The sequence below is a fragment of the Ascaphus truei genome, chromosome 2, assembly GCF_040206685.1.
Source record: "Ascaphus truei isolate aAscTru1 chromosome 2, aAscTru1.hap1, whole genome shotgun sequence".
Lineage (NCBI taxonomy): Eukaryota > Metazoa > Chordata > Amphibia > Anura > Ascaphidae > Ascaphus > Ascaphus truei.
Window position 1 is genome coordinate 436988635 of NC_134484.1, and position 12771 is coordinate 437001405.

At 41.2% G+C, this 12771-nt stretch overlaps 1 protein-coding gene across 6 annotated transcripts in view; it reads left to right on the forward strand.

Moving 5' to 3' along the window:
* The window catches only part of DIP2C (disco interacting protein 2 homolog C), a 492820-nt gene that overhangs the window by 403087 nt on the left and 76962 nt on the right, over positions 1-12771 (forward strand). For all 6 annotated transcript variants that reach the window (XM_075587807.1, XM_075587805.1, XM_075587809.1 and 3 more), the window contains 3 exons: positions 3292-3406; positions 3697-3898; positions 5298-5407. In XM_075587807.1, the coding sequence (XP_075443922.1) occupies positions 3292-3406; positions 3697-3898; positions 5298-5407 (427 nt within the window). The remainder of the gene's footprint in view (positions 1-3291; positions 3407-3696; positions 3899-5297; positions 5408-12771) is intronic.

The following is a 12771-nucleotide window of genomic DNA, read 5'->3' on the forward strand; positions in this document are numbered from 1 at the left end:
TCTGTTGGGAAGCTATTCCACAAATGTACCACCCTTTTCCGTGAAGAAGTACTTTCTCACATTAGCCTGCCACCCTCTATCTTTAGAAAATGACCTCTTGTTCTAGCACTCCTCTTTCTTTGGAATATGCTTCTCTCCTGTACTATATTCAATCCCTATATATATATATATAAATATATCTCCCCTCAACATTCTATTCTCCAAGCTGTACATACAGTATTAAGGTCCTGTAGTCTTTCCTGATCAGCCTTATGCTATCGATCATGCATCATCTTAGTAGCCCTTTCTCGCACAATCTCCAATTTATTTACGTCTTACAGAGATACGTTCTCCCGAATTGAACATACTACTCTAAGTGAGGTCTCACCAATGACCTATAAAGTGGTGTCACCATCCCTCTCTTTCTGCTACTAATACCGCTTCCTATACCAACTAGCATCCTGCTGGCTTTCCGCATTGCTTCGTTACATTGTTCGCCTACTTTTAAGCCTGCTGAAGTAATGACTCCCAGGTTCTTTTCCTCTATAGTAGTTGACATTATAGTGCCATTAATTCTGTATTCTTGCCTTTGGATTTCTGTGACCCAAAAGCATTACTTTGCACTTTTGGGCATTAAATTGTAGTTACCAGGCTTTTGACCATTCCTTCAATATACCAAAATCATTAGTCAGTTTGTTTACGCAAGAGTGCAAGTCTTTGTGTTATCTGCAAAAAACATACGTCTCCCTCCAAACCATTTGTATGGTTCTAAATTGTAATGTATCTATTCTACCACCTTAGAGTTCAATCCCAAGCATTGCAACTTGTTCATCAGTCTTCTATATGGAACAGTATCAATAGTCTTAATAAAATCTAGGTAAGATACATCTGATGTACTGATCCACCCCATTACTCTTACAGTATGTACTTTATAGTAAGGTTATAGTGGCACTACAGTGCTTTAAAGATACGTATTATGAAGCATACTGGTGCTCAAACCTGTCTCTGGCATTTACATAGACCTAAATAATATTTCTCTCTCTGTGTATGAACAATTTTAAGGTGCAAAAGCAACATATGCTTTATCATGAGACAACATCTCTCTGCAAACAAAATCATTTTTTTCCTTGATGCAAAGGTCTGATTTTGCATCTGTTTTGAAGCAGGGAAACTGATATTTCATTGCATGTCCTCTTCCGCAGGAACTAGAGTGTAACCTTATTGGGTCAGGATTTTCCTGAACATATCTCTTGCATTTTCTTCAGTCAGTGAGTTAGTCGCATAAAATGAATACAGCACATAATACAGTATAAAGCCCATGATGTAAATATAACCCTCTCTGCCCGGCTCCTGTCTCTTATTTTGTCTTGCTCAGATTTCATTACCTTGTCAGGGTGCTGGATTCGTGCAGGCGGGGCGTTGGTAATGCAATGACGGGCCCCAGCATCTTTATTCATTAAACAGCATCTTTATTAATCAACATGGATACTGTCTTCATGTATAGTTTCACAGTGGAAAAAACAGTGTTATCTAAAGTGGTGCTTAAATCAATAATTCAACTCCTTAAATAAGAAAGTGTAACTACAGTATAATGTGACATTCAATGAAAATGCAAATAAATGTTGCATAGAAAATATATATTATTCGTGACTTGCTATCTTAAGCGTGATATAAAAAACGTGATTTGCAGCTCAAACCCTTAAAATGGATTGCTTTCTCAGTCTTTTCTCAGAAGTCCAGGTTTTATTATGGGGAGCACAGATATATGTAAAGAAAAGAAACACACAAACCTAGTGCAATATGTCTCAAATGGTGAATACATCTTGATTTTCAAATCCTGCAGAGTTTGTACTCACAGATTCCCAGTTCTCTAGTGCATGTCCAAAAATCAGTGGCATTGAAGTCTTTATGTGGTGGTGTCCGTACCCAGAAAATCCACAGGTGTGATGCCTTAGTGGAATAAGGTAAGAAAAGCCAATAGCGGAGACTGTAAAAACTATTTATCTAGATAAGGTAAAAGGTATAATACACTCTCATGGTGTCAAATATAAAACAGCATTTTTGAACAAGTAACAAGTGCGATCAGCTGGAAACCAGGGTGTTCTCTCCACTGCTCTCCATGGCTAGACCCTCGTCACTCGTATTCAGCTCCCACATGGGTTGAATCCTTGGATGACAGGAGGCAGGCAACACTGGACAGAGAGTCCCTCGCAATGAACTTTGCGTTTCTCCGGCTAACCGGTTTCATCAGGAGTACTGTTACCTAAGTAATCCCTCTGCTGTGTAGCGTCAGTAGTGCTCCATCTCCTTTGGGCCCCTACCAAGCCTGGTACTACTCTCTTTGTTGTCAGTAAACCCGTCTCGGGTACTTAATGCCATCACATGGCCGTTTTAAAGAGTCAGCTACGTACCCTCCAATGTGGCTGGTCCAACTGTATCTTTGGCCTGTGGCGCCCCCTCTGGGCAAGGCTGCCTCACTGTGAACGTTTAGCCTGCGGCCATATTAGGGGAGATGGCGAAAGCGAAAATAGCTATAGTCAATGCGCACGGCCATAGCGCGCATGTAGGAGATGGCGCTGCAGAAACTTGGGCAGACAAATACATTTGATTTTTCGGTGTGACGGCCGATCACATGCGCGGTTCAGCCAATGAGGGCGAACCGCTCACGTGACGTCACCGACATGCCCCCAATGCCCCCCCATCGTACTCTCTGTCTCCTACATGCCCCCCCATCATTCGCTTCGTCTCCTATACGCCCCCTGTCGTGCGCTCCTCCTATGCTACAGGCCAACAATCACCGGAGAGGTAAGCGTGCGTGACGTCACACGCTCGGTCGCACGTGCTTACTATGTCCGATGCCTTAGAGTGGTATGGAGCCATCTCTGTCTGACGCTATCTAAGCAGGGCACTGTCCCTAACTAGAAAACAATAAAAGGGATCCCTACCATATACTATACATATGAACCTATATACACTATTCACCATGACATCCTTCTTCTTCAATTCAACTCCTCCTGGGATCTACCCTTCTAGAAGCCTCTCCCCTGTATATATACCCTGCCTTGACATCACTATAGCTGGGCAGAAGGGGACGGGGCTATGATTCTGCCTAGTCACCCAACATCATGTGGTACTTCGTGTGGGCTCACAGAGTTAACCCCTTAAGGCCATAGTAGTCCCAAAGAGGGGCATCAATAATTCCCTTTCTAAACAATAAGTGCTTATGACATTCTTGCAGTGCTCAGTGGGTGATTGCATGCATGATCTCTGCGTATGCCACTCCCGCTCATTGTGCCCATGTGCTTCTTGCAGGATAGCCGTGTTTTCTGTGAACGTCCTGCATGATGAGAGGATAGTTATTGTTGCAGAGCAGAGGCCTGACTCCACAGAGGAGGATAGTTTCCAGTGGATGAGCAGAGTTCTTCAGGTACAGTAATTGTGCTTCTTCAATTTACAAAAATGTCCTTGGCCAATTCTCACATTTGGACATGATGATGATAATGTTTGTTTGATTTTTAGATACCATTATTATATTTGTTTTATATTGTTAATCAATAGCACATTTACGTAATACTATTTAGACATTATGCTAATACCGGTGTGTTTGGGTTTTACCATTTTGGTAAGATTAGTTTGATGTGTGATACAATACAAACACTTGTCTGAGATGGTTTAGATTCTAATATATGCTTACCTTCTATATTTTTGTTTGCTTAGGCTATTGACAGTATACACCAAGTTGGAGTTTACTGTTTAGCTTTGGTACCAGCAAACACTCTCCCCAAAACCCCCTTAGGTGGCATTCACCTCTCCGAGACCAAGCAACTGTTCCTCGAGGGATCCCTTCACCCGTGTAACGTGCTAATGTGTCCGCACACTTGTGTAACAAACCTGCCTAAACCAAGACAAAAACAGCCAGGTAAGACCAGCTGTATTTATGATGCGACACATTGTGGGAAACTTTTATATATTTTTTTTATTCATGACAGTTTTGGGCACTGTTGGTTTGCTGGGGAGTGTTGAAAGAAGCAGGGGTGGAAGGTACATTGGGCCAGGTTAGACTTGTGTAACTTGTTAACAGCAGAGATGGAAGATGTGTTTTTAATGACGTTTAAACCCCTATTTGTTTTGTAAAGTTATATAATGTGTAAATGTGCAGATGGTTGTATTAAAGGAGTAATTCAGGCTTTTTTTTTCTTTCTTTAAAAAAAAAAATGTAATACATGATTGAAGCAGGGGGGTTTCCGGAGCTGAACGCCATTAATTTCAGCTCCGGGAACCCCCGTCTTCCAGAGATACTTGCCTCTGTTGGGGGTGCCGGTATCTCTCTACAGTTTAAAGCTTTTGTGTCACATGGGCCAATAGGAAGCCAGACTGGATGACATCACGGCTTCCTATTGGCCCGCAGCATGCCAGAGCTTTGAAAATACGCCATATTGTGAACCGTGGACAGCTGCCGGCTGCCGGCACCCACTACGGACGTGTAAGTATCTACGGAAGCAGGGAGTTGAAATGAATGGGGTTCAGCTCCAGACAACAACTTTTCTCAGTAGAGTACTCATCCTATTTAAAGTTCAGCAGCCCGGAGTAACATTGGATATTTTGCATAACAACATTACGAGTATTTCACAGTGCAATGCAATGGAACTAAAATATATAACAAGAACATAACATCGCATAAAAACAATGCCTAGTTGTCACATACTGATACAATAGGTAAGCAGCTGCCGCATCTCAAGAAATAACCCCCACTGTGGTTTAGGTGAATTCAAGAGAATGGAGACCATTCCAATGAAAAACATAGTAAAGTTAATTGTACATCTAATGCCCGGTATGGCAACCAGTGGCTGCCTTGTCTTGCAAAGGTGACATTTCCAACATAGTTTTAAAGAAAAGACAAAGATTAGAAAAGTGAAATGTATTGACTGAAAACGGCTGCTTGTTTCTGTTCTGTAGCAGCGCTGTGTATGAACTATAGCAATCCTGCGCCTGCTCCCTATATGGTAACTGGGGGAATTCATGTAAATGGTTTCCTGCCATATCATCATCATGCAGCAATGCAAAAACAAATCTAATACCCGTGAACAAGCAGAAATCAAACGTACATTAACACCTCTGTATACTGTACATTTATTTCTGTTTCAATGTAGTACGTTGCGTTGGTGTGTACTCCCACTGTGTCCTTGTGTGACTGTACCTTATGTAGACCAGAAATCCTAAACAACGGCTGCTTCATCTGTCATAACGTGTAAAGAAAGACATATGGTCAGGTAGCCTACATGTAACCGTCACTCAGCTGTGATTTCATATCCCCTTAGAAATTGGCCCTGCCTCTGTGATGGTGGGGAACCTGGTCTCTGGCAAGAGGATTGCACAAGCTAGTGGGCGAGATCTGGGACAGATAGAAGACAATGATCAGGCCAGAAAGGTAAGAGCGTTCCTTTAATAATAATAATAATAATAATGTTTAGTTTTTTTCTTGTATAGCGCTGACCATGTAGACTTTTTGCAGATACAGTCCTTGCCCCGTAGATCATATAATCTATTGTTGGTGGCCGAGGCACAGGAAGATAAAGGAACTTGCCCAAAGTCACAAGGAGCTAACACCGGGATTTGAACCAGGCTCCCCTCGTGACATTGTTTTCAGAGTCCGTGTCGTGACTCGCTGAGCCGCTACTTCAGCGTTTAAAGCTGCAGTTCAAGCTGCCATTTAATTTGTTGTTTTTTTTTTTTTTCATTCAACATGTGCAGCAGTACAATCTGCACACTGACAAGTGATTAGCTAAGTCGATCGATCCGTTCTCCTGTGATCGATCGGCGAAGATTCGGCTTGGGGGTTCTTTATATCACACTTGGTGGTGCCGAAGAGTATCCAAGGTGCAAAGTTCTGTGAGGAAGATCATGTGACCAGGAAGTCACTAGATACAATTGGTGCACTGCTAGAGAGAGGGCAGGGCTCAAGAGCCAGATTCAGAAGAGGAAAGGGATGTGACTTTGTAAATGGTTTCTATAGAAACAAAAATGCTTGTTACATTCGAATACATAAAAAATAGTTTTGTTTTTTTAATTGCTACCAGTATTTTCTCATAGTACAGAGCTGATTTATTTAAGCAAAAAACAAAAACATGGAGGATATTGCTTGAACTGCAGCTTTAACATGCTCCCATATAAACATAACCCACTTAGCTATCCTTAGCTGCTGCTTTAATTTCAGAAGGTCCTGCACCACATCTACTTGCTAGATGCGATCCTGCTACTGTATGTGTTGCATTTCTCTGTGGCTAAGAAGGTGTCATACAGTACATGCTCCCTCCTAAACTGCAGAAGGGGCTTTTAATCGATGGCATGACCAAGTACGTCAACCACTTACAGTGATAGTGGAGCCATCAATAAATTGCAGACTCTGGAAGGGTTAAAAACGTTCACTTCTCGGATGCTTATAAGCTTTGACTCAGAGATCAGCTAAATCCTGGCAGTGTTGTTACAATTCTGATCCAGAGTGGTTTCTGGTTCAATAATAAATCACCAGAGGGCAGAGTGACTCACGAAATCCCAAATCCCTTCACTGTCAGAGGGGCTTAAACATGTGTTGCTGGCATTTCAGCACTGAGGGGGTTAAATATGTACTGCACTTAACCTCTTCAGTGCCAGTACGTCGCGCAGTGCATTGCTTGGAGATGTCTGAATGTTTTCAGGATTTAATGTGTTATTGGTCTCCGATTTGTCTCCCTGGATTTCCAACTGAATGAAATTAATATAAGTATTCTATGAATGTTTTTGCCTCTTGTAACAGGGCGTTTAAAATATATATATATATATATCACTTGACTTTCTTAAAAAGGGTATACTAATTAAATTGTAACGGAATTGGGAAGCTGATAGGAATAGAGCAGTAGTAGCCTACTCCAGTCGTCAAGGGCCACCAACAGGCCAGGTTTTCAGGGTGTCCCTGCTTCAGCACAGGTGGCTCAATCAGTGGCTTAGTCTTCAACTAACTGACATTCTTCAATTGAGCCACCTGTGCTGAAGCAGGGATATCCTCCTAGGCCACCACTGAAATAGAGAATCATAGTATCTGATTATACATTTCTCCATATACACCACTAAGGCAGACTCTACAAGAAAGAATTTCTCCAAATTGAACTAGTGATATATATATATATATATATACAGTGGCGGCAGAGTTTATTTGAGCTCGGCCGTAGCCGCGGTGTGGGGTAACGGACGGCAAGCCGGCGGCTCGTTTGGGGCTTTCCCTGGTGCGTGCCGCGCGTCACTCTGGCGCCGGTCACACGGTCCAGGGTTCCCCAGCATCCCCGAAGGCTGCAGAGGCAGCAGGGGTAAGGGGGACGCGGGGGACGCTGCGCGCAGCTTTGCGCAAGCCAGGGGGAGCAGCCAGGGGTTCGGGGAAGGGGAGGGGGGCATTTTAATTAAACGCGCGGGAAGGGGAAGATGCGGCAAGATGCGACTCACTCGCGGCTCCGTTTTGGCGCCAGCCGGAATAAGCCCCGTTCATAAGGGGCACAAAACGGGCAAATGGTAGAATAAACTGTGTCGGGCCTGTATTTTTTTTTTTCTCTCTCACAGCTACGTTATTTTTAAATTAAGGACATGAAAATGACAGGCCAGATGACTCATACAAGCGAACAACCTCATCTGATTACGTTTTCTGAAAGTAGTGCTGAGAGAATGTGACGTGGGGCAGTGTCTGAATGGAATAAGTTGAGAGAAGAGATTCTTGAAGGAGAACGCTAATAAATTAAGGCTATTGTTTAGATTCTCTGGTTCAGTACCTTGTAATCCTAGTGGTGCAGTTCCAAATTGAAATAGTAATCATTTTAGAGGTGTAACCTTGGCGATTTATGCATTTCTAAACCCTTTCACTGTTGGAGGCGCAGGGTGTGACAGGCTCTCTTGGCATGGCAAGAGTTAAAAAATAAATAAAAATCAGTCCGTATTTCCCATTCATTAAATGGTGGCACTGCTCTAAGATAGCTGCCTCTCAACCATATTTTTCCATGTCGTGTAGAAGGGGACCCCCCACTGCCAATACTGCCACACATCTTATGTCACAGGACCACCGTCTGATATCACTGGGTGGCTCCTTCCCAGTGCATCCGTGTCCCTTGATGGCACGGGGGCGTCCCATGACAAGTAGGCCACTTGGCCCTTCTCATTCCCCCAACTGAGCTACTTGTCCTCACTCACAAGTGCTCATCCCCACTTACACTCGCCGAGCAATGGCAGCGGCTCACACCGCGGCGATAAATCATTTAAAAAATACTTATACCTGCGATGTTTGTGGACATTTAAATCTGGAGTTTAGGATGGGGTCACTCTCTGTATCTAATTTACGGTTTCCTTTCCTGACTATCCCATAATAACGGCGGTGGGCTAATAATAGCCTTGACCGTTCTCTGTAAGAGTCCCTGTAATAAGAGAGAACCATTCAAAATGTGTGCAGTATCACTAATGATTTTGAAATACTTACCCTTGTCTGACTGTTTTTGTAGGGGGTTCGTTATCAGTTCTAACTATCAACCAATGTATTGCAGGTGCCCCTGGCAGCAGGAGGGTTAATCCTGTCCGTGCTATTCTTTCCTTTGGGTCCTAATGAGCTGCATCTTTTTCTTTTGCTTGTTTACTTTGGGGTTTTTTTATTCATTTTTAAAAAAAACGTGGAGAGGATACAGAAAAGGAAAAAAGGGAAAGAGGGGGCGGGGGTACCTCAAAATATAACAATGACATAAACAAATTGTCAGACAATAACATCCACCCAGATGTTGCTATAATCGTCTCCCTTATGGGAGCGCCAAGATACGACCTAATCCTAATCACTATCTCACCTTAAAATACCAGGGTCCCTAAACCTTCTGGAAACGTCTAGATCTATGTCTTAGAAATGCCGTTTGCTTCTCCATTGCTTGAACCTCATTTATTCTCCGTCTAATCTCTCTCCTACATGGAGGTTGAGTCTTTTTCCAAGCCCCCTTGCAATTGAACATCTTGCCGCACTCAGAATATGTGATGTCAATTTGCTTGAGTTTCGGTTCATATTCTCCAAAGGTTTCCCCAGAACCATTATAAGTGGGTCTAGAGGGAATGAGCCGCATCTTTTAAATGGTTCTCAGACCAGGATAAAACAAAATGGTTGCCTTCTGTACACATTTCATCTCTGGCTTTCTTTAACTGGTGAGATGGTGGTGAAGCACAGACTCAGGAATTTCATAAATTAACATACTTTCTGATGGTTAGAATGGCATGTACCAGAATGGGAAAAAAAAGGCTATAATACAAAAAGTAAACTTTGTTTTTGCTGAGGAGTGCCATCTTTGCACTTAGAGCAGCCGTCATTGTTATTAAAAGTGAAAATAATAATACAATCGCAATGTTACTGTGATTTAGAAGATGGCAGGGGCAGCCAAAGAGCAAAATAAACATTTCACTATAATGCAGTACAGATTTTGGCCATTTCAGCTTTGTTTTCTCTGTGAGAGGGTTTGGGAGGGGTGAGGGGTGGGATGCGCGGGGGGAGGGGTGGGGGCAGGAGAGGGATTAGGAGTATATACAATATTTAGCCTCATTAAACAATGTCCCACATTAATTTCTAAATCTCCCCCTGTGTGCATATTAGCCGTCTAATCTGTATGCAACGTGAATAATTTGTAATGGGAGCTGAGGGAGCACAGGCTATTCTCTGGCACATTTACACTAGTGAGACCAAAAATGCAACGCAATAAAAGGCTTAAAGTAAAGTGTATTTGTGCCAACTCCAACCAGGCCAAGATTATTACAAGCAGCTGTCACCTTGTTTTACTTGTTATTCCCCTCTTTCATTGTAAAATGATGAATATGAGGTAAGTAACACGTCAAACAGCGGTTTTATTCCATGCTACCATTTCATTGCATAACGTTTGGGCCTTACGCAGGTGCTCTTTCTTACTCATTATTATTATTATTATTATTATTACCCACCGAGCAAAGTCTTTCAGTCGTGGGCCGAAAAACGGCTATAGGTTAAAAGCACCAATTCTAATTATACTTTGGATTGGAGCCTGGTTTAAATCCTGGTGTCAGCTCCTTGTGACCTTGAGCAAGTAACAAAGCTCCTTGTGCATTAGGCACTGAAAATAGATTGTAAGCTCTATGGGGCACGGACTTGTGCCTGCAAACATTATCTGTACAGCGCTGCATATACTGTCAGCACTATATAAGAGAGAAAAAACCCCTGTTATTATTAATTGATGTGCTACTTAAATGTATTGTGATTTCCCCTCTGCTTAGAGAGCAGCGGTGAGTGTGCACTCAATTACTTTGAAAAAAAATCTTTCATTTATAGGAGCGTGGGTGATCTTTTTCAAATTACTGTCATTATTTAAAATCAGAGACAGAACATGAAACACAGACAGAGCCCAGTGCTACATCCATTGACACAAATACACGGTACAGTGCCTAAATATATATATATATATATATATATATATATATATATATATATATATATATATATATATATATATATATATATATGAACAACAAAAAAGAAAGCGCCCGATCCTAGTGCAGCATGAAAAAGTACAATTTAATAAAAATGAATAAAACCAACAAATGTGAACTCACAAACAACGGATAAATAAAAGCATATATTGAGTATACTCAATCGCCAACCGCCCACGATGTGCCTTGGATGGCGCGCCCTCTCTCCGTCTGCACTCTCTCAGCTCTTCCGAACCGACATCCAGCAGGGGATACAGGAACAGGCTCACCACAGTGTAACCCGGAAGTCCTCCACAAGGTTAGTGTATTCCGGATAGGAGATCAGTATGTGACCCCGCGATGCAGGGGCTGTGAGAAAATTCTCTCTGCACTCCCAAGGGCAGTCCGTGTTAAGGTGGGCAGTGAGGATGGAGTAAATTGTGTATCACAGTGTGACAGCAGCTAGAAAACGCTCCTCCCTACGCGTTTCTTCACACTAAGTGATTTCATCAGGGGATATCTGACCTGTCTACGTCAGAACATATTTATAGTGATGAATCAATCAACCAATTGGTACCTAATTAGTATAAACACATGTGTGATAACAAACATTACAAGAAGACAATAAATGTCCTATTCATAGTGCACAACACTTTACAATGACAATGGCAGATCAACAATATTATCAAATGCCTAAAACAAATGTAAACATATAATATATATGAACAGTATTACATCAATATACTGATATGATAAAATTATGATCAGAATCATATCAGAATTTTAATGATTCTGATCATAATTTTATCATATCAGTATATTGATGTAATACTGTTCATATATATTATTATTATATATTATTATTATATATTATACTAATTAGGTACCAATTGGTTGATTGATTCATCACTATAAATATGTTCTGACGTAGACAGGTCAGATATCCCCTGATGAAATCACTTAGTGTGAAGAAACGCGTAGGGAGGAGCGTTTTCTAGCTGCTGTCACACTGTGATACACAATTTACTCCATCCTCACTGCCCACCTTAACACGGACTGCCCTTGGGAGTGCAGAGAGAATTTTCTCACAGCCCCTGCATCGCGGGGTCACATACTGATCTCCTATCCGGAATACACTAACCTTGTGGAGGACTTCCGGGTTACACTGTGGTGAGCCTGTTCCTGTATCCCCTGCTGGATGTCGGTTCGGAAGAGCTGAGAGAGTGCAGACGGAGAGAGGGCGCGCCATCCAAGGCACATCGTGGGCGGTTGGCGATTGAGTATACTCAATATATGCTTTTATTTATCCGTTGTTTGTGAGTTCACATTTGTTGGTTTTATTCATTTTTATTAAATTGTACTTTTTCATGCTGCACTAGGATCGGGCGCTTTCTTTTTTGTTGTTCACAGATTTCTGGGAGTTCGTTGGTCCTTGATGAGAGCAGCCAGATCCTAGCATGGACCCTTGGTTTGGTTGATATATTTTTATTTTATTTTTATATATTTTTTCATTTTCATTTTTTCATTTTTTGACACATTCAGTGTCATTTTTATATATATTTTTTTATTCATCATCCATTGAATATCATCCAGGAGGGATTCATTTGTGCAGAAGTCTTTACCACCGACATTTGCCATTTTATATTTATATTGGTATTGGCATATATTTGTGTTCACAGCAGCTTTTTAAACATTGGCACTCAGCATTTTATTATAACATATTGTATGTATTTTTTTTATCAGTGTGAATCAATCATCCATAATATTGTTGCACCACCTTTGCCAATCACCTTTGCTATATTCACTTAATATAACTAATTGGGATTTGGTCTGAGCTTACACCTGAGGAGCGCAGTCTATTCTTTGTCTGTAATATATATATATATATATATATATCTTTTGAATAAAATGGTCTTTTAGTTTAACTCTTTGGCCAAAGTGTTGTAAGCCCTTGAGCCCCTCCAAGACAGACCACGTCTCAAGGGTCCTAACACTAATATAAATTCTTAATAACCTGTACATTACCAGGAAGAATGATTTATAATAAATCTGTCAAAATTAGTTGCATAGCTCTAAGTCTGATTGAAGCTCTTATTAACCTGTACAATACCAGGAAAAGCACTCTGTATTAGATTTGTCGCAATCAAACTGCAAGCAAGTTCAAGGGCTTACGACACTTTGGCCAAAGAGTTAAACTAAAAGACCATTTTATTCAAAGATATATATATATATATATATATATATATATATATATATATATATATATATATATATATATATATATATATATATATATATATATATATATATATATAT